This window comes from Neophocaena asiaeorientalis, unplaced genomic scaffold (genome assembly GCF_003031525.2).
Source record: "Neophocaena asiaeorientalis asiaeorientalis breed wild unplaced genomic scaffold, Neophocaena_asiaeorientalis_V1.1 scaffold521, whole genome shotgun sequence".
In the NCBI taxonomy this organism is placed as follows: Eukaryota; Metazoa; Chordata; class Mammalia; order Artiodactyla; family Phocoenidae; genus Neophocaena; species Neophocaena asiaeorientalis.
Genome location: NW_020174712.1, coordinates 2,961,034 through 2,983,432, shown reverse-complemented (window position 1 = coordinate 2,983,432; position 22,399 = coordinate 2,961,034). Strand labels below are relative to the sequence as shown.

The window sequence follows — 22,399 nt, the reverse complement described above, 5'->3', positions numbered from 1 at the left end:
GTTTTTTACGTTTTTTTCCCTGTAATTCATTTCTAATCTCACAGCATTGTGGTCAGAAAAGATGCTTGTTATGATTTCAATTTTCTTAAATTTACTGAGGCTTGATTTGTGACCCAAGATATGATCTATCCTGGAGAATGTTCTGTGCGCACTTGAGAAGAAAGTGTAACCTGCTGTTTTTGGATGGAATGTCCTATAAATATCAATTAAAGCTATCTGGTCTATTGTGTCATTTAAAGCTTCTGTTTACTTATTTAGTTTCATTGTGGATGATCTGTCTATTGTGTAAGGGAGGTGTTAAAGTCCCCCACTATTTTTGTGTTGCTGTCGATTTCCTGTTTTATAGCTGTTAGCATTTGCCTTATGTATTGAGGTGCTCCTATGTTGGGTGCATATATATTTATAATTGTTATATCTTCTTCTTGGATTGATCCCTTGATCATTATGTAGTGTTCTTCCTTGTCTCTTGTAACATTCTTTATTTTAAAGTCTATTTTATCTGATATGAGTATTGTTACTCCAGCTTTCTTTTGATTTCCATTTGCATGGAATATCTTTTTCCATCCCCTCACTTTCAGTCTGTATGTGTCCCTAGGTCTGAAGTCGGTCTGTTGTAGACAGCATATATATGGGTCTTGTTTTTGTATCCATTCAGCCAGCTTGTGTCTTTTGGTTGGAGCATTTAATCCATTCACATTTAAGGTAATTATCGATATGTGTTTTCCTATGACCATTTTCTTAATTGTTTTGGGTTTGTTTTTGTCTCTTGTGTTTCCTACTTAGAGACGTTCTTTCACATTTGTTCTGGAGCTGGTTTGGTGATGCTGAATTCTCTTAGCTTTTGTTTGTCTGTAAAGGTTTTGATTTCTCCATCGAATCTGAATGAGATCCTTGCCGGATAGAGTAATCTTGGTTAGTTTCTTCCCTTTCATCACTTTAAGTATATCATGCCACTCCCTTCCGGCTTGTAGAGTTTCTGCTGAGAAATCAGCTGTTAACCTTACGGGAGTTCCCTTGTATGTTATTTGTCGTTTTTCCCTTGCTGCTTTCAATAATTTTTCTTTGTCTTTAATTTTTGCCAATTTGATTCTTGTGTGTCTTAGTGTGGTTCTCCTTGGGTTTATCCTATATGGGACTCTCTGCACTTCCTGGACTTGGGTGGCTATTTCCTTTCCCATGTTAGCGAAGTTTTCAACTATAATCTCTTCGAATATTTTCTCAGGTCCTTTCTCTCTCTCTTCTCCTTCTGGGACTCCTATAATGCAAATGTTGTTGCATTTAATGTTGTCCCAGAGGTCTCTTAGGCTGTCTTCATTTCTTTTCCTTCTTTTTTCTTTATTCTGTTCTGCAGCAGTGAATTCCACCATTCTGTCCTCCAGGTCACTTATCCATTCTTCTGCCTCAATTATTCTGCTGTTGATTCCTTTTAGTGTAGTTTTCATTTCAGTTATTGTATAATTAAAGCTATCTGGTCTATTGTGTCATTTAAAGCTTCTGTTTACTTATTTAGTTTCATTGTGGATGATCTGTCTATTGTGTAAGGTCTTTCTGTGAATGTGGTTTTTGTTCCACAGGCTGCAGGACTGTAGTTCTTCTTGCTTCTGCTCGTGAATATAAGGCTTTTGATTTTTATTGCCATATCACCCTATGAAGAATTCTAAGAGTTTATACTCCCACTGTCAGTGATATAGTAGTTTCCTCTCATTGTCTTGACCATCAATTCTTATCATAATAGGGTCAGTGTTTTTGTCCCATTCTTAAACTAGTTATTTTCCATTGATCTTTTCATGTCATTGTTAAACCCTATATTTATTAAAACTGTAATTTAGAAATACTTTCTTAGAGCTGTGGTCCTCAACCTTTTCCCATTAGACTCATTCACATGGAGGACGTTTTAAATATCCTTGTGCCTAGACCCTCCCCAGACCAATTAATCAGAATCTCGGGGGGTGTAGCCCAGGAATCAGTATTTTAAACTTCTCAGGTGATTTCAATGTGGAACAAAGGTTGAGAACCTCTAATTTAGAATTTAGGGTGTTTTGTTTTTCTCCATAAAACAAGGAATTAACTCATGAAATAGCTTGAAAAATCAAGGTTAATTAATGCCTAAACCTAAATTCAGTTTGATTCTAATTTATATGAGGATGAGTTTTTGTTTTACAATGAAATTTTGGTTTCATTTGTCTTAGGTTATTTCAGAGACTGTGGATATACTCTTCAGAATGAGAGGCGGCCTTGATCTAGCTTTTCAGCTAGCTACTCCTAATGGTAGGTCTGCCCAAATACTCTGCTTTTTTATTATAAAATTGATTATGAAATATAGTGAGATTCTTACCATTTTGCACATGAAACTGAGAGATAGGATGAATAAACTGTCTAAGGTCATATAGTTAGTAAGTGATATAAATTGGATTTAAACTTAGACACTGTTCCCCACCACCTCTAGCCCATGGGGCTCTCTGTGCACATTAGGAAAAGGTGTCCCCTTACTTAAGAAACTTTACTGCCCTCTCAAAGAAAATTGTCACGGTAAATATAAATATCCCCCATGAGCACAATATAAAGAGGCACCCAGACTTGTACGTTGTAGACTTACAACTGTACATAACCCTGAGTCTCAAGAGCCCACCCTTTTGAATGTCATGTTGTTTAGGAATGGTAGGCAAGCTCTATGGGAGAAAAATCAGCAGTGTTTGTATAAACCAAATTCTAGGATGTCTTCCTGTTTCTGACTCAGTTGTTTCTGACAACTGAGGCAGCGAATAACAGAGGAAGAAGATGAAGAGCTGTGTTTGAGAAGTGTTTCATTTGCGATGCCACAGTAAGCCAAGTGCCAGCTCCCAACAGGCATTTGGTCATTTGAGCCTGAAACTTAGTGGGGAGTGTTCAGAACTGGAGAGAAGAGAACTTAATATCTCTCAAGGATGCTAGTTAATACCTTGATACTAAATGAAATCACTCAAGAAAAGCGTGATCAGTGGTGTCAGGAGCCACAAAGAAGTTCAGAAAGATAAGGAATAAGCAGTGTCAGAGTTCCTTGAAGGAGATACCAGCTGACGATTATTTACTGGCCCTTTGGAAAGAGGGAGTGAAAGCTGAATGTTCTTTCTGACCCATCCCTTCATATTAGACAGTTGTTCTCAATCTTGGTCCACATTTGAATCCCCACTTCCAGGCCAATTAAAGTCTCTAAGGACAGAGACTCGGGCATCAGTAAGCTTTTTAGGTGACTCTCTAATGTGCCATCAAGATAAGAATCATTTTGCAAGGACTAAAACTCACTTTTAGGCCTATCTTATCAGTATTGTTGTTCCTTAATATGTTACTTGTATGGATAAAGCCTTACATTTTACAACTTAATATAAATTGAAGGTATATTTTGCTATGAACTTATCACAAAGTATAACTAATATATTAGTCACCAGGTATAATGATGTAATTTCAAATGTAAATAAGGACTACAGATACTTTTTACCTAGTGATTAATGTATTTGAGCTTTTCTTCTGACTTGATAGTATTCCTCCTCCTGTATCAAACTCTTTGAAACACTCAATGAAGGGAATCATTAATGAGGAAATTGAGGGGAAGAAGGTGCTTAACTTAAAGACATCACAATTATTTAGGTACTTTACCTCATGGTCCTTCAGGGATAAACAGAAGGTAATCCAGGAATTATGTTTGTCTTTTGTAGTGCAGCTAAAAATCTAAAACATATCAGGATATCTTTTAATCTGACTTGTTACAAGTAATCTTTTCTCTACCACAATCTCAAGGTATTTATTTATGAAGATATCAGTGTGATAGTTAAATAAGTATTTTAATCACAAGGTTAACTAGGTTTAGGATTTAGGAGTATAAAGCTAGGACAAGTATTTAAATATTGTCTTCTTCAGATATATCTATTTTATAGTTTTGACTTTGGAATCATGAAAATGTTTTTCATATTTAAAAAATTCTGTAAAGTAAAAAGGAAATCCCTGAAAATGAAGTCAGACAAATATCAGGTTGATGACATAGCACACAGAGAAAAAAACTGTGACTTCAAGGCACAGTACTTTGTACAGTCTTAGTGGGATATAGTCCAAGGAAGAATGGAACTATAAAGAAATTTAAATTTCATTCAGTAGTTTTATTGCTATAAGTACTAAGGTATTTTGAGAGTAATTGGAATCCTTATACATTGCTGATGGGAATATAAAATGGTGCAGTTTCTTTGGAAAACAGTTTGGCAATTCCTCAAAAAGACAGTTACCGTATGACCCAGCAATTCTTCCTAGGTGATCACCTAAGAGAATTAAAAACGTATGTCCACACAATAACTTGTGCACAAATGTTCATAACAGCATTATTCGCGATAACCAAAAAGTAGAAACAACCCAAATGTGTATCAGCTTATGAATGGATGAACAAAACATGTTTTGCTCATACAATGGAGTATTATTCAGCCATAAAAAGAGTGAAGTGCTAATTCATGCTATGGATGAGTTCACAATATGGGTGAATCTTGAAAGTATTAGGCCGAGTGAAAGAAGCCAGGCACAAAAGGCCACGTAATGTGTGATTCCATTTCTATGAAGTATCCAAAATAGGCAGATCTATAGAGACCAAAAGTAGGTTAGTGATTTGCCACGGGAGAATGGGGAATGACCTCTGGTCAGGCCAGGGTTTCTTTGGGGGTGATGAAATGTTCTGGAATTAAATAGTGATGATTTTACACCTTGTCGTATACTAAAAGCAACTGAAATGTACACATGAAACAGTGAATTTTATGGTCTATGAATTTTATGTCAACTTTTTTTTAAAAAAGGCAAAAAAAATGTTTTTATAGTATTGAATATAGGGAATGGATATTTGGGGGTCAGTTTTACTGTGCTGTACTTTTGTGTGCTTGGAAGCATTCATGTTGAAAAGTTTACAATTTTTCTTATTCTATTTATGTTCTTTTAATTTAGAAATTTTTGTCAAGAAAGCACTAAAACATATGTTGAGTGACCTGTCAACCAAGCTTTCTTCAAATGCACTTGTGTTCCGAATCTGCCACAGTTCAGTGTACATATGGCCTAACAGTGACATGAACACCATTCCAGGAGAACTGACTGATAGTTCCACCTGTAAGAACATAATGCGCTTTATTCAGTGAGTATGCTTGAAGATGGCTAGAAGTGTTTTCACAACGTCATTTCGTATGGTAAACATCTCTGTGTATTAAAAATTTAGATTTGAACAGGAAGAAGATACAAAACGAAAATTCATGAGGAAGAAAGACAGAAAGTTGTCAGACATGGTAAGCAAATCACCTGTCTTCTTAGTGATAAAAATGTTCAATCCTTGAATTTGGAGTTGAGTGAGATCTTAGAAATTACTTAACCCAACTTTCTTATTTTTTTTACAGATCAGATTATTCAGGTCCAGAAAAATTAAATGTCTTGCCAGAGGTTATATCTCTGGTGTACATATCTAAACTTTTGTCCCATTATAATATATATCTTAAATGGGTTTTTTGGATGCCTTGTTTGCTCCCACAGAAATAAAACAGCTTGAGTCCGTTTACAAATTATTTTAAAACAAATAAAAAGGGGTCATTCTGAAACATGACAGTGACACATTATGCTATATGAGGTAGTAAATAATAAATGATTTACTTTTCTTCACACTGTTTTGGTTCTGTTGATTTTTGAACCAGTACTATTGAGTACCTGCCACGTGCCACAAACTTTGCCAGATATTGGAGATGAAAAATGGAGCTGCTGCTTCAAGGCAGGAAGTTGTACAAAGTTAGTATACCTTTAGTGTTTTTCCAGACTAGTAAGGAAAATAGAGTGGACGTGAGGTTGGAGATGTGGGCAGGGACCACTCAGGAGAAGCCAGACCAAAACATAGCTACGGTAATAAAGAGGAGGGAATGGATACAAGAACTATTTAGGGGATTGAATAGGTTATATCTGGAAACTAATTGGATGTGGGATGACCAGCTTCTTGCTTGGGTAAAGATGGAAGATGGGGAAGACATGAGGTCAGTTTCGGTCACATTATGTTTTAGACAGCAGTGAGGAGTCCACATGAGCTGTTAGATTTATAAATGTGGAGTGTGTACAAAAAAACTGTGGGCTGTGGATAAGGATTTGAGAATTACCAGTCGTTGGAGCTTGACATTTTGAGGGATACGGGTCAGTTCTTTTGTAGAATGTTCCTCAGTTTGGGTTTGGGTTTGTTTTAGGCTTCCTGGTGATAGATTCATGTGGTCATTGTTGGTAGGAATACCACAGAGGTAATGTGTGTCCTTCTCAGCACGTCATATGAAAGAAGCATATGCTCAGTTTGTTCTTGTATTAGTGATGTTAACTTTGATCATTTAATGTGGTATCTGCCAGTGTTCTCCACGGTGAGGGTACTATTTTTTGCCCTTAAAATTAGTAAGTATTTTGTGGGAAGATATCTTGAGTTTATATATATATCCTGTTCCTCATCAGGTTTTCACCCATCACTTCTAACATCAATTGATAATTTTTGCCAGAATCTAGCATTAATCTGATGGTTGCAAAATAGTGATTTTTCTAAGTCTGTCGTTTCCTTTTACACTTATTAGATGACATTATACTGTGAGGGGGAGATTTTCCATTTCCCTGTTTGTTTATTAACTGCATGGAAGCATGGATTCCTATTTTATGCAAAGAGTTATCTGTTACTGTTACTGTCCTTAGTTATTTTGATGCTCACATTTTCTAAGATTTGGCCAATAGAAACTTCATGCTGGCTCCAGTGTCCTCTTGACACCATATTTTTGAGTACTTGCTGCTTTCTTCCACAGGATGTTCCAGACACATCTTGTACTTGCCTTGTTCTAGCTCAGGAATCAGCCATTTCCCCAAGGAACACACACATGTATATATACATACTATACATATATAACACATACATCCATATTTATCTGTGTAAATCATATTATACCTCCAGTTCTACTTCAGCCTCACACAATTCCTGACCTTTTCCCAGTGAGAAACCTGGCTTCCAGTACTCTTAATATTTTGCTAAATTTGTTTAATATACAGAAATCATTTTCAGAATTGTTTTCCCATACCACTGTCAAAATCAAACCTACTAATAGAGTTCAATATTTTTTTATAGTTTTTTATGTCTTTAGACCACAGGTATATAGTCATAATATATGTTTAAAAGTTGCTTCAGTGTGTGGTTATTGTATCTTGTTCATTTGATTTGTTTTGTTTTGTTTTGAAATTTTTAAATGTATACAAAAGTAGAGAAAATAGTTAAATGAAGCCTGGTGAACCTAACTTTAATGTTTACCAGTACGTTATCAATCTGATTTCACCTTTACTTCCCACTCACTCTCCCCTTCTCCTCAGATTATTTTGAAGCAGGGAAGATTATTTCTTTAAGCTAAGATTTGTGCTTTTCAATAATTTACTGTAATATAGCTTATATGGTCCTTAAAAAGTCCTTTTACTTACCTTTTATATTATTGTTCGATGTTCTACAAGTTAACTTTTACTGTTTATCTTTATAGCATCAGATAGTAAATATAGATCTTATGCTGGAAATGTCAACCCCTCTGGCAGCTGTAACACCCATCATTGAAAGAGAAAGCGGAGGACACCACTATGTTAATATGACTTTACCAGTCGATGCAGTTGTACCTGTTGCTCCAGAAGAAACGTGGGGAAAGTAGGTATTTTCTAATACTACTGCCACGTTTAAATGAGGACCCTCTCCCAAAGTAATCAGAGCTCATTTTAAATTATCATATAGGCATATTCAGGGTTGTTGTTGTTTTTACTATTTACTATTAAATCATTTACTATGATTTACTCTTTATTATTAAACTAAGAGTCATCTAGTAATTAGATGTTTATTGGAGGAAGTAGAGTAATGTGCAAAACCTGTAGGGTTTTCCCTTTATCTACACAGAGGAAATTTAGTTTATTTAACATTTAACTTTGCATTTTTTAGACTTCCTTTAATAAACCTGGTCCAATCAAGGATACATTAGGAATATAGTCACTCGACACTTTCATGTATCATAAACTACTATAACTTCTGTTAATGCACTTGTATATTTTCTCCCCCTCAGAGTTCGTAAACGTCTAGTTGATGCAATTCATAATCAACTAACTGATATGGAAAAATGCATTTTGAAATACATGAAAGGAACATCTATCGTGGTCCCTGAACCACTGCACTTTTTATTACCAGGGGAAAAAAATCTTGTAACAATTTCATATCCATCAGGAATTCCAGATGATCAGCTGCAGGCCTACAGAAAGGTGAAACCAATTCATTTTTTCTTAAAAAAAAATACAGCTATCATTCGTTTTGTGTTTAATTATGTGTTTCTAATAAATGGACATTGTTTTGTGATTTAATTTTAAAGTGTGGACGCAGACTATTAGCTTTACACCTATTTAACTTCTGTTCTATAACTTTTTAAAGTATTATTAATAAAAAAATACTTTGCTAAACCATATGTAACTTAAATTTCATATGTTCAGTGTAGTTCATATGTTATTTTTCTATAATGAAATTTAGAACTGAAAAGATGCTTACATGCCTGGAGCAGCTGATGAGGGTTACTTAATATATTCCTTTTCTCTTCCGTTACTTCCAGATTTGTGAGAGACAAGATTAGAGTCTGAGAAGGGAAATTAGGATTTATGCTGTTTCTAATTAGGATTTATAGTATTACTCCATCCCCCAAGTCCGAGGGTTATTTGGGTTTTATTAGAGGCATCTTGAAGAAAACATGATCAGCATTCAAAGAAATGAGATTTCTTGGTAAAATGACTGGTTTGGGAGTACGTATTTTTGATGTGTGGCCTTGCCTGGCATCCATCAAATTATACCATGGGACTATCTTCCCAGTTTCTTCTGTTCCTGAAAAGAGATATAACAATGTAACCCTCTGTACCTCTCTGTAAGTGCCAGATGAATTGACTTGCAGAGGCAACAGTTACATACGCTAATGATCCCATTCAAACTGCTAGAATACATAGGAAATAGCAAAAGAAGATGTCAGACTTTTCAAAGTAACTATTAATGTGTTTTTAACATTCAGGAATATATTGCCTTTTAAACATATATGTGTATTTTTATTCTGATGCCGTATTGGTTGGTTTCATGCCACCAATCTCTATAATTTAATCACTACCCCTTATATTTGTTAAGTACTCTAAGCATGATTTTTAAAAAATATTTTGATATAATTATATCATTGTTAATTATAATTTACTCATTTATGAGGCTGTTTCAAAACCAGTCTTTAGCCTGGATGTATTTTAACAGAGTGTGTTATAGTGAGTAATTTTAAATAATCTCAGTTCTCTGACTCTAACGAATTATTATCATTTTCCTACATTCCCTTCCAGTTTCTATCCATATACATAGATAAACAAAAATAAATCATTTTTGGTTTTAGTTTAAATCTCACTTTCTTTGACCTTAGTGAATTAAATCATAAGTGAGTTTGATAACATTTATAACCAATATATAGTAAATTTTCTGTTTTGTATCTAGTTTGAGTTTATTTATTGACTAGGAATCTAAATCATTTAACTTTTTTTCTCTTCTTTCCTCTTGATTCTGATTTCATTTAGGAGTTACACGATCTCTTCAACCTGCCTCATGACAGACCTTATTTCAAAAGGTCTAATGCTTACCACTTTCCAGATGAACCATACAAAGATGGTTACATTAGAAATCCACATACTTATCTCAATCCACCTAACATAGAGACTGGTATGGTGAGTTTAGTAATTCTTTATGTGAGTCAATTGATCATAAGTGTCATTAGTTGTTTTTTGTCTGTACCCAGTGGAAGTTGTAAGGATCAATTCATAACGGGTATCATCGTCCCTAAAACATACTTTGCCACCCTTTTCTTTTAATGATCATTGCTTAAGATAGCAGTAATTCACAGTGGTCTAAAAAGGTTAGGAATAGATAGTGTGTAGCACATTTCTCTTACTAAAATTCCATTCCTTAATTTCTTTAAAGGCTGTCCCATTTGATTTCCATTCTGAACCTGAGAAATCATGCTAGTTAAGGGCATATTTCTACACAACTCACACTGTAGGAAAAGGCTAATAAAGCACTACATGTTTCCTGTACAGCACATACCTAGTTGTAAGGGGTAGATCTTTTCACTAAAGGTAGCTCAGAAAAGGAGTGTGGGGGAAGGGTTCCTCTAAGGATGCATGCAGGCTAATAAGAGAGGATCTCATGGGCAACCAAGAATAGGAATCGTACAGCTGGGCCTCTTAGAACAAGGCAGCGCTGTGACTGGCCTCGGTTTCAAGGCGTACTCTCACTCCTTGATGGCATTCCTCAGCTTTCTTTGGGGGTGCTTTTGATCCTAACTGGCCTGTTCCTTCCCTTTACTCTACCTTTTCTTAGCCTCGTCTTCTGTTTCCTCATTTTTTCAGCCTGACATAACTTTTCCTACTTTCCCTCAGAGCTGCTCATTGCATGCATTGTTTCATCTTCATTCCTTGCACTTACTGCCTGATTCACTCTGCACCTCTCAATTCAAATTCCTGTAAGAGAAAACTTGATTGGCCCATCTTGTCATGGCATTTATTCAATACCTGCTGAGCCTCCAGGTGCTTTGTAAGGAAATCTTAAGAATTAAAGATGAGTACGTGATACAACGTTGACCCTAGGGCAGTTAGGGGCCCGCTTCCGGTTCTGGCCATCAGCATGCACTTGGGACAGCAGCTTCACCTGCGAGAGCTACGGGCAGACCAGCTTCGCATAGAACAGCTCTGGCTGGGCACTCACCGTTACATGCATACAAATGAGACTTTAGTCAACATTTCAGTGACATTGAATGATTTCACTTATTTTGCTTATATGGGAGGAAATCTTGAGAGACCTGTTCCTGATTGAAAATCTTGTTCTGTCACAGTCATAGAATCATAGAATAGGAAATACAAAACTTAGAGTCTCTAACAAGCAACATAACTCTTGATAGTTTCCCCGTAGATTATGACATAAATGTTTTCTCTCTCAGATTATATTTGGAACTCTTCTAGGGTAAGTATTATATCATATATTCATTTTTCATTCCTAATAGTTCTTTACTAAGCGCCGGGACACTCAGAAGGTACTGAATAAATACTGATTGTTTTTTGACAATGAAATGGGTTGGTTATCTGTATTGCAAAAATGCAAGAAGCATTTATATATTTCTTAATATTTATTATATGATACTTAATGTGTGCATGTAACATACATGTAAGTTATAAAGCACAGTAAAGAAATCAATATTGGAGAGCTCCCTGCCCCATTTAAGAACTAGGACGTGGCCAGTCTGACTGTGTTCTCCTTCCTATCCACTCCTCTGCCTCCCCGACACCCAGGAGGAACTATTATACTGAGTTTTGGGTTTATCATTCACTTCACTTTCTTTTAATAGTTTCACCATATATGTATATATTCTCTCAACAATGTTGCTTTTAGTCTTGCTTGATTTTGAGTTTTACCAAAATGGTGTCATTCTGTGTATAGTCTTCTGCAACTTGCTTTTTCACTCAATATCATGTAGCTAAGATTTATCCATGGTATTGTGTATAACTGTAGTTCAGTTCTCTTTATTGCTGAATAATATACCTTGGTATCATTTTTTTTCCCAGGTTGTTTTGCTATTTAGACAACCCTGCTATGAACGTTACTGTACATGTCTCTTGTTACATATATGCAACAATGTCAACAATTTGCTATATTTGCTTCATTTCTCCTTTTTTCCCCTTGAGCCATTTCAAAGAAAATTACAGGCATCATGCTATTTACTCCTAAATACTTCCAACGCAAATCTCCAAACAATATTAGATTTGCATTCATGATAGTTTGGTTATGATTATTATTTTTTATTCTCTGCTGGATTTAGTTTGCTAATATTTTATTAAGATTGTTGCATCTGTGTTCATGAATGATATTGTCTTATAATTTTCTTTTCTCATACTGTTCTTACTTTACTTTTGTATCAGTAGTATACTGGCTCATTGAAAGAGTTGGGGAGTATTTCCTCTTTTTAAAAAAATTTTTTATAAGGAACTAAATAAAGTAAGTCTAGCTCCGAGAATAGTAAAATGACTCGGTATGTGTATGTGTAATATAATATATACATCTATCTTAAGTTAATATTTTACTATGTTTCTTCTTTTTATATAGATTTCTGTGGTCCAGGGCATATATGGTTACCATCATTATATGCAGGATCGGATCGATGACAATGGCTGGGGCTGTGCTTATCGGTCTCTGCAGACTATCTGCTCTTGGTTCAGACACCAGGGATACACAGAGAGATCCATTCCAACACATAGAGAAATTCAGCAGGTACAGAACATGCCATTTTGAATTGTAATCAGTTGGATGTTTCATTAACCCTTAATATACCATTAATAATTATTCCTACCTCATGGTGCAGACTTATTTCTGTTTTGAAGAAAAAAAGTATAAATACTGGTAATCAGGGAAAATGCCCTAAACGTAATTTTTAATAGCTGTCTTGTGTATGGATCTTTTTGTATTTTTAAATACACAAAGGCTCTAGTTGATGCTGGGGACAAACCAGCAACATTTGTCGGATCACGGCAGTGGATTGGATCTATCGAGGTGCAGCTGGTACTGAACCATTTGATTGGTATAACTTCAAAAATACTTTTTGTCAGGTAAGGACACTTTAAGAAATCTGAGAAATCATTTCAAAGAGAATTTGTCATTTTTATTAAAAGAAAAAGCACATTTTCCCCCACATTTGTTGTCACTCTTTTCTCTTCCTCCACATTGCCTCCTTGCTTTATAAATCTCATTTTTCTAGCCCTAAATTTTTTTTGTTATATTTTAGAAGATGTTTGAGTTTATGAGTGAACTTTGTGGTATCTGCTTATATGCTCTAGGCCTAATCTTCGTCTGGAAGAGGAAAACTTGCAAATATATCAGTTTTGAGTAGAGTTACAGAAAGTCTAGTTTTTTTGTTTTGTTTTTCTTTAGTTTTTTATTTTATTTTTTGGCTGTGTTGGGTCTTCATTGCTGTGCTTGGGCTTTCTCTAGTTGTGGTAAGCAGGGGCTACTCTTCATTGCAGTGCGTGGGCTTCTCATTGCGGTGGCTTCTCTTGTTGTGGAGCACGGGCTCTAGGCGCACGGGCTTCAGTAGTTGCAGCACATGGGCTCAGTAGTTGCGGTTCGTGGGCTCTAGGGAGCGCAGGCTCAGTAGTTGTGGCACAGAGGCTTAGTTGCTCCATGGCATGTAGGATCTTCCCAGACTAGGGATCGAACCCATGTCCCGTGCATTCACAGGCAGATTCTTAACCACTGCACCACCAGGGAAGTCCCCAGAAGGTCTAGTTTTTTAATGCTTAAGGCAGAGATGTCTTGAAAGGAAAAAATCAAATGTTGATCTATGACTGACCTTTTTGTTTATCTCCTACTCTTTTTCTTCCTAAGATTTTAATAAATTAATAATGTATCGAAATAATACATTCATTTTATCTTTTCCAATATATTTTAATCACAATTCTAGTATTAAAATATGAGCAAATATTAATATAAGATTGATATCTATGACCATCACTAGCTTACTCCTTATTTATGAGCTTATGTTTCCAATACATCTTCTATTACAACAACCTTGCTAACTATAGTGTTATTATTTTTATTGTCCAAGTACTTTAATACCTCTGATTTCACAATTGCAGTTTGGATTGGCTGTGGAAATCAGTGCTAACAAATAAGTGATAGATTAAGTAGTGAAGTGTATGGTGATTAAAAAGTGAGTTTTGGCACAGCAAAACATTATTCATATATTCCCAACTATCTTAGAAATAGTTCATCTGATAGAAAATGGTTTCTTTCTAGCCAAGGTTCTGAAATAGCCTCTCAGGGACGGGAACTGGTTAATCATTTCCAGAGTGAAGGAACGCCAGTAATGATCGGTAAGGTGTTTGGATATCTCGGGTTCTTTTGGTAGAGTGGAGAGTATGTGAAACTTATGGTTAATAAAAATATGTAATGGCATATAAAATCAGTCATTTTTAAACATATTAAAATTAGCTTTTACATCATACATACTTCCTCTGGATATTATTTTAAAATTTCCAAGGCCAGGAGGAAAGTTACAAAAAAGATAATAACCAGAAGTAGTAAAGGCTAAGAAGAGAAATGATAACTGTGTTCAAATACTTGAAGAGTTGAGAGCAGAATGGAAAAGAGGCAGTGGTCACTGAACTGAGCATTGTAAGTCATGGCTAGCACTAACTTGGCTGGCTGTGTGACATTATGCAAATTGCTTAACCTCTCGGGCTTTATTTGTAAAATAAGAGGATTGGATTAGCTAATCTAAAGATTCACGATTCTGTGAGAAATAAGACTTGTCCTGTGATGACAGAAGGCAAGGTAAGACTGGTGTGTAAGAAATGCGGGTAGGCAGATTTCAGCAAAATACAGAAAATATTGAAAGAGTAGCTGGGCAGCACCATTGGAGGTACTCAGAGCAGCGGCAGCATTGCCCAGCTGGTGAGAGGGGTACCAACAGCAGTGATTGTTACTCCGTTGGGTGGAGTTTAGACCCTCTGTGGCCCTTTTTAAATCCAGTCTAGGTAATTCCATGGATATTGCAGTGAAATATAAACCTAATATGATTATAGATACAATTGTTTCTTTTCTGTCTTAAAGATGTAATTTTATCTTTTCAGAGTATATTTGACATTGTGTCATTTACAGTGTACGCCAGTTGATTTTAATGCTGTTAGATCAATTAATAGGCAAAATAATCTTTTTAAATTGAAATTGAATGGGAAGTTGAGATTAATATATGCCCTCTCATTTCATATTTCCTCTTCAATAGGGGGAGGAGTTTTGGCCCACACAATACTAGGAGTTGCATGGAATGAGATTACAGGACAGATAAAATTTCTGATTTTAGATCCGCATTATACAGGCGCTGAAGATCTACAAGTTATTTTAGAAAAGGTAAGTGTCTGTTTAACACAAATTTAGATACAAGGCAAAGAACCCAGAACCAAAGGATAGAAAACTGGCAGCTAACAGAAAGATGGATTATGAACTGAGGGCAGGGGTCCTCACTGTAAGGAGGGATTCTAAGGCTGTGATGAGTAACTGTCTCTCTAGATACAGAGGACAAGGGGGAACTAAAGTAAATTGTGAAAGACAAAATTTAGCTTAGATTTATCAAGACTTTCTCAGTTATTAAACTTAATAGAATGCGAAACTCATAAATATATTCCTCTGGAGACTTACAGCTTTGCATAAATATAAATATAGTGAGATATATCAATGCCTTGAAATACAGTGGCGTATATAACCTTTATAATTTTAGAATTAACCAGAAATTAGTTAAGCAGTATGCTGGACATTATGGAGGCTTGACTGCCTTTAATTTATTTACATATAACTTCATCTCATTCTGTGAAGGAATTATATTTGAAACAGATTTAAGAGTATTTGTTGATGCTTAAACTACCAGCTAAAGAAGGTATAAATTTAAGTTAATATATGGGCAACTAATTCAGACTTAGTACTGAGTTTTCATGAGAAATTAGTACTAAATTTTCATGAAACTCAGTACTAAATCTTTAGGAGGGAAGTGTTATAAGACATAATTAACCTGAGTTTTAAATAAGTTTTATATTCTTTGCCAAATATATTAAAATTACAAAGAATGCATACAGCCTTTCCAGCTATAAGCCAATGAATATATCCTATCCACTACCACTACCCTTCATTTTTGTCATGTTGTCACTTAAGTCAATATCATTAGTACCCATAAAAAGGTTTCTCTGCTCTTTTTTTTTTTTGGCTGCGTTGGGTCTTGGAGCTCACAAGGCTGCTCCTGCAGAGGCATCACTTACAGACAGTGAAAGGAAAGCAGGGCATGTTCCAGGAGCTGTGGCAGTTTTAACATGATTAGAGTTGGTGAAGCGGTGTGGCTGATAGCTGGAGGGACAGGCAGGAGGTGAATCGGGGATGGGTGCCGGGAGCCAGGCAGAGGAGCCAGGCATTCAGATTTTATCTTAAAGGCAGTGAGACGCCTTAGGACTTTAATGAGAGGCATAATACAGATAAGAAAATTACTTCTTTTTGGCTGGCTTGACGGACTTTGGACTAAATGGAATTAACTAGGTAGGGTTTTCTGATGCGATTAGATAGAGTAAGGCATTGTCCCTGCTTGCCTTCTCTGAGAACTGCACTCTGCTTTGCTAGGTGTTTTTTTTTTTTTAAAGCATTAACTTGAGATGTCTGTTTTATGTGATTAGCAATAATCTTTTTATTTTTAAATTATTTTATTTTTGGCTGCCTTGGGTCTTCATTGTTGCACGCAGGCTTTCTGTATTTGCAGCGAGCGGGGGCTACTCTTCATTGCGGTGGGCGGGCTTCTCATTGCAGTGGCTTCTCTTGTTGCGGAGCATGGGCTCTAGGCACACGGGCTTCAGTAGTTGTGGCACGTGGGCTCAGTAGTTGTGGCGCACGGGCTTAGTTGTTCCGTGGCATGTGGGATCTTCCCGGACCAGGGCTCGAACCTGTGTCCCCTGCCTTGGCAGGCGGATTCTTAATCACTGCACCACCAGGGAAGCCCTCCTTTGCTAGTTATATTTCTGTAGAACTTTATAATAGCAAAAACCCTTTGCTCTCTTCACACATGCAAGAAACCTTGAGGCCAAGGCCGGGCCATCAGTAGAAGTGCTGTTGACTCTCACGTGACTCAAGAATCTAAGGCACTGTCTTATTAGTCCATCCCGGCTACTCTAACAATACCATAGACTGGGTGGCTTATAACAACAAATTTATTTCTCACAGTTCCGGAGGCTGGGGAATCCAGGATCAAAGTGCTGGCCAATTTGGTGGGTGGTGAGGCCCACTTTCTAGTTCAAAGATGGTAGTTTTTTTCACTGTCCTCACATGGTGGAAGGGATGAGGGAGCTCTCTGGGCCCTCTTTTAATGAGGGCACTAATCCCATTCGTGAGGGCTCTACCCTCATAACCCAGTCACCTCCAAATACCATCACATTGGGGATTAGGGTTCAACATATGAATCTTGGACACATTCAGTCTATGGCAGGGGCCAGAGGGCCATTTGCACCTCTGCCTGACCTCTGTTTACCCACTTGGGGAGCTTTCCTGTTTGAAGTTCCCAAGCCAGTCACCTCAAAGGAAAGAAGTCTGGCTCCCCTACTGACTCCCCCAGTTTCTGGTTTGGGTACCCTCTCTACCCACCTCTCTGGGAAACAATTTAAGTCTGGTTACCTGGAGATGGCCCACATGTGTGAAAAGACCACAGAAAGATTAAAACAGAGAAAGTATAAGCCTTGTTTCTATTTATTATTAAGAAAACAGATTTTAGGACATGAAATTCATTAGAGAAAGTTTTGCTGAAAAATATGAGATGATAAAAAAAAGTTTGTTTATGTAAAGAAACAGTTCTCAACCATAATAAACCAAACTTAATGGTGGTTACCTGTGGAGGGGGGGGCAGGACTGATGGAGGATTTTTTTTAATTTTTACTTTTCACCTCATTTGAACTTTATATATATCTTTATTTCTGCAATCAGAAGAATAAAAATGAAAAACCTAGTGCTTCCCTGGTGGCACAGCAGTTAAGAATCTACCTGCCAATGCAGGGGACACGGGTTCGAGCCCTGGTCAGGGAGGATCCCACATGCCATGGAGCAACTAAGCCCGTGTACCACAACTACCGAGCCCATGCTCTAGAGCCCACGAGCCACAACTACTGAAGCCCGCGTGCCTAGAGCCCGTGCTCCACCAACAAGAGAAGCCACCACAATGAGAAGCCCGCTCACCACAACGAAGAGTAGCCCCTGCTCACCACAACTAGAGAAAGCCCATGTGCAGCAACGAAGACCCAATGCAGCCAAAAATAAAACAAATTTATTAAAAAAAGAAAAAAAAAAAGAAAAACCTAAAGAGCATGTCTACTCAACCCTCCCACCTCCACGCTGAAAAACAGACTAACACACCATCTTCTCCTGTAGGAACTATGACCTTTGACTTCAGGTTGCTGCAAGAATGCCCAGCAGCTTCCCAGTTAGGTAGGGTAAGGGGTAAAACTACTATCTGTCACTCACATGGTGGCATTTTGAATCCTCACTAGTCTCCTCACAGGTATTTGCAAACAAAGCATTTCATTTCAGAATGATGTAACACAGATAAGTCGTGAGCTGGGTCTTTAAGAAAATATTGATAAATCAATGGCCTTAGAAGAAATTTGATAAACTTCTATATTCACAATGAGATTTTGTTTGAAAGCAATTTTCTCTGCTGGGGAAAAGGATTAATACTGACATAAAATTGGAAAGTGGCATGATTACAGCCTGAGAAAAACGAAGGGCATAGAATGCAACTCCAAGGGCAATCTCAGATTTCTCACTGCCACGTATCACTGCTGAGATGCCACTGCTGGGAAATCGGGATCAAGGCAGTGGCCAATTTGGTGGCTCCCCACTTTCTAGTTCAGTCTTTTTCACTGTCTGTAGTCTTGTTATGGACAGATGCCAGTTAAACTATCACATGCCATCGACTGCCAGAATTATAAAACTATGCATCTTGAAATCAATAAAATGTGGTACTGAGTAACAGTACCATAATGAAGCTTTTCATTTTTAATGATTCCTATGATTAAATATCATAGAATTCTGTCTGAAATGGAACCAGATAAGCTACTTTTCTATGCTTTACAGGAACTCAAATATTTGAATTATATAGGTATTTAGAGCCTTATTCCAAGACCCTGCTGACAGAGCAGGATTGTAAAATGTTACAGTTTCAATCACGTAGCCCTATAACTTTGTAAAAGGTTTTCCTTTCCCTTCTCCCAAATCTAGGGCTGGTGTGGATGGAAGGGTCCAGACTTTTGGAACAGCAATGCTTACTATAACTTATGTCTTCCTCAGCGACCAAATACTATTTAAAATATCTTGGACTCAAAGACTGTAGTAAAGTTGTACTTTATAAATTTGTTGATAAAGAATAAATTTAATTTCAAATTGAATCCTGGGTGTAGTTTGATGGTTTCTATGATTTTTTTGTAAAGGTTGTAAATATTACACAAAGAAAAGAATTTATTCTTTAGACACTCCTTTAATAAATTAAAAGACAAAGCATGCACAACCAGAATGTTACAGGCATATAAATACATGTATTCTTGAATGTTATCTTCACTTAGAAGAACGTTTTCCTCCTTCTTAGAAGGTGTTTAGACACACTTGATGAGCCAAAAGCCATAGCTTGTAGCTGAGCAGTAGATCTGCATGAAGTGAAGACCTTCTCCACACCTCTTCATAACCAATACGACATCTGTTGTTAAAAAACATATTAACATTAAAAACTTTTTTTAAAAAGGTTTCCTTCCCAATCTTCCACCATGCAGGACAATTTTTGGTCTCTAGAATCTGGTAGTAGTTACTACAACCAGTATTAAAATGTCTTAATGAGAATGAAAAGTTATACTAGAAATAAGACTGCCAATATTTAAATGAAACAATAAATTCTGTGCTAAATAAGAGATCCTTGAGGGAGGAAGAAAGAAGAAACTATGAATTCCTTACCAACACTTCCTTTTCCCATTTGTATCTTCTTTACTTCCAAAACTTCGTTTCTGTCTGAGCACTGGAACACAATGATCTTTATTGGATTGTTCACTTGGTTTTATTGTCTGCATACATTTAATTGTTGTAAGAAACTTGCCACATTCTGGAAATCCACATGACCAAGCAAGATCTTCAGCTGTTTGCCCATTCTTATTACATAAACTGAATTTGAGACAAAAAATTAGTTAAGTAAAAGTTGACAATTGTTTAGCCTTTTTTAATATCTTCCTAACAAAGGCGCTTTGGGCTTATACAAATGTTGGTTGCAGAATAGAAGAGGTAAAGGAAGCATAGAGGAATTCCATTTTTGCTCACTATTTATCCTCAATGGCTAGCACAGAGTACAGCACAGAGTGGGCATTTTATTTTTGCACGAATGAAAGAGTATTCTTTGTTCACTACAATGAGTTAAGTATGCAAAGGAAGCCAGTGAGAACTTCTATAGAATGGCTTTTCTAAACCAAAACTAAGATGTAACACTGCCATAACAGATGAATAGAACTGTATCTCTGATTGCTTAGGATCCATTTTTTATTTATTCAAATTGAATACATAGTATTAGATGTCATTAACAGCCTAAGTTAACATTTAAACATTAACATTATCAACAGCAAGCATCATGTAATTAAGCTGTAGGAGTCTGATTAGTTTAATCCAAGAAAATATACAATTTGAAGCCACTGATTTCATACTTACTCAATTTGGGCATCACTGGCTACAAGCAGGCTGAGGCATTCCATGCTTCCAACTTTTGCTGCTTTGTGTAGTGGAGCTTCTCCAAAAACATCCTTACAGACAAAACAGCACATTTTAGTCTCTCCCCGAAACACTCTAGTGGAAGTTGGTGGGTGAAGTCTATTGTTTGAGGAAGCTATTTGAGGAAGCGGGGTTAGAAATGCATTGTACTGGACCGAATTTTTTAATTCTTTTTTTAAAATAAAATTCACTTGGTGCCCTATTAAATACAAAGTTGTCATTAATAAAAAAATGTGCAGCCACAGCTACAAATATACATTGTTTTAAGTGAATAAAAGCAAAATACAATCCTACAGAAGTAAAAAAATTACAATTTAAAATTCACCATACTTTAATATTCAATGAAGATGCAAACTACCCTAAGAAAGTTCTGTAAGGAATTGTACTGGTTGTGAGCATGCCTCACAAGTATTGCTATCCTGAGACTTTTAATTTGGTGGAGCAATTGTTCCTTTGGAAATGAACTGTAGACCTTGGAAATGCTGTCCCATGTGGTAGCCAGCAACCATATATCCAGCTGATGAGCACCTGAAATGTGGCTAGTCTGTCTGAATTGAAATGTGCTGTAAATGTAAAATACACAGCAGATGGAGAAGACACATGAAAAGAAAATGTAAAATATCAGTAATGTTTTATATTGATTACATATGAAATGATAATATTTTGGATTAATTGGGTTAGGTTACTAAAATTTTCATGTTTCGTTTTACTTCATTAATGTGGCTACTAGAAAATCTTAACATACGTGTCTCACATTATATTTCTATTGGACATCGCTGCGACAGTCATGTTTCTAATAATTGAAACGACTGAATATCTCGGCGTCTAAGAAGTGTTTGTGTGGATTTGGGGTGGAGGGGGAGGGTTGCACACGGCAACAATCAGTTACCTAGTTACCTGTTGGTTGAGGTCAGCGCCGGTCTGCAGCTGCCAGAGAAGAAAGCAAGCAAGGCCGCCACCTGCGGCCAAGTGGACAGGCGACTGCTCGCAGGGATCCGGGGGTGCGTTGACGGAGGCCCCGGTCTCCAGCAGATGCCTCAGACTATCCACCTAAGAGAAAAGAACAGCTCCAGCACCGCCCTCGCCTTTGTCAAGGCTCATGCCCTCCCTGGATTGAACATCTTCCTCCACTCCAAAAACCTTCCAACTCTGAAGAGGCTTGACTTGGCAACGCCAAGTGGTCAGTAAGCCATCACCCTAGCTAGCCCTCCCTAGAAGACTTAAGCCTGCAGGGCAAAAGCAGCCTGAGTCTCACCTCGGGGTTGCAATCGAGCAACAGCATCTCCCACCTAAAGTAGAGGACTGGAGTGCTTGGGAGAGCAGAGCGGTGAGGCGCTCGCTGCAGACAAACAGGTAAGAGCACAAGCCGCCCAAGAGCAGGAGAATTTAAAGATCCCCAGGGCCAACGGGCCGGCCCCTCCCCGCCGCGCCACAGCTCTGGCTGCGCCCCAGCAGCCCAACCTTGGGCTGCCGGCGTTTCTCCGCCCAGCTGCAGCTGCACGTACACAAACACTGACACGTGCAACCGGGAACCCAGAAAGGCTGGCGGGGAGAAAGGAGGAGGAGGCTGCGCGGGTCTGCCAGCTGATTGGCCCAGCGTGAGGCGTCAGGCCCGCCCGCCTTGGGGCGGGGCCCCGAGCTGCTCCCCCCCCCTAGCCCCTGTGCGCGTGCGTTGTGAGGGACAGGATTCCGGGCGGTTGGGCTTCAGCGGCCGCCATGAGGCGCGCTGAGTTCGACACGTCTCACACTGTAGTGCTCACCTCTTTAGGCCCTTTAGGGAAGCGGAAGTCGCGGGCGGAGGTTTTGGTTTTTGCTGGCACGCACGTAACCAGGAAACCAGGGAGCTACAAGGAGCTCGGCTGCAACACGACCTTTGGAAGCTGCTACGCTTGGTGCTGGCGCCGGGGTCCCAGCCTCCGGCTCCTGAGGAATGAAAATTCCTTTTTGTCTCACGTTCAAAGTCGCCCCAGGCTTGGCTCTGTCCCTCAAGGCCCTGGACGTTTAGGG

The 22,399-nt window shown here is 37.7% G+C and overlaps 3 protein-coding genes across 4 annotated transcripts in view; 2 read left to right on the top strand and 1 right to left on the bottom strand.

Moving 5' to 3' along the window:
• Positions 1-19,038, top strand: part of UFSP2 (UFM1 specific peptidase 2) — a 24,043-nt gene extending 5,005 nt beyond the window's left edge. The window contains exons 2-12 of the mRNA XM_024760013.1: positions 2,190-2,268; positions 4,954-5,137; positions 5,219-5,285; positions 7,527-7,684; positions 8,091-8,283; positions 9,610-9,756; positions 12,185-12,349; positions 12,560-12,684; positions 13,871-13,947; positions 14,859-14,983; positions 18,872-19,038. Of these exons, the coding sequence (XP_024615781.1) occupies positions 2,190-2,268; positions 4,954-5,137; positions 5,219-5,285; positions 7,527-7,684; positions 8,091-8,283; positions 9,610-9,756; positions 12,185-12,349; positions 12,560-12,684; positions 13,871-13,947; positions 14,859-14,983; positions 18,872-18,958 (1,407 nt within the window). The 3' untranslated portion in view covers positions 18,959-19,038. The remainder of the gene's footprint in view (positions 1-2,189; positions 2,269-4,953; positions 5,138-5,218; positions 5,286-7,526; positions 7,685-8,090; positions 8,284-9,609; positions 9,757-12,184; positions 12,350-12,559; positions 12,685-13,870; positions 13,948-14,858; positions 14,984-18,871) is intronic.
• Positions 19,039-19,107: 69 nt separating this feature from the next.
• ANKRD37 (ankyrin repeat domain 37) lies at positions 19,108-21,867 on the bottom strand. Of its 2 annotated transcripts, XM_024759995.1 has the most exons (5): positions 21,648-21,866; positions 21,290-21,442; positions 20,333-20,424; positions 19,595-19,798; positions 19,108-19,343 (listed from the first exon to the last, which is right to left on the bottom strand). In XM_024759995.1, coding segments are annotated over exons 1-5 (477 nt in total). In that variant the 5' UTR covers positions 21,675-21,866; the 3' UTR covers positions 19,108-19,342. The 2 variants fall into 2 exon arrangements, with proteins under 2 accessions (XP_024615763.1, XP_024615762.1); XM_024759994.1 differs by lacking the exon at positions 19,108-19,343 and having other exon boundaries at positions 19,591-19,798; positions 21,648-21,867.
• Positions 21,868-22,061: 194 nt separating this feature from the next.
• The window catches only part of LRP2BP (LRP2 binding protein), a 51,839-nt gene continuing 51,501 nt past the window's right edge, over positions 22,062-22,399 (top strand). Inside the window, exon 1 of the mRNA XM_024759959.1 lies at positions 22,062-22,141. Coding sequence (XP_024615727.1) covers positions 22,109-22,141 — 33 coding nt within the window. The 5' untranslated portion in view covers positions 22,062-22,108. The remainder of the gene's footprint in view (positions 22,142-22,399) is intronic.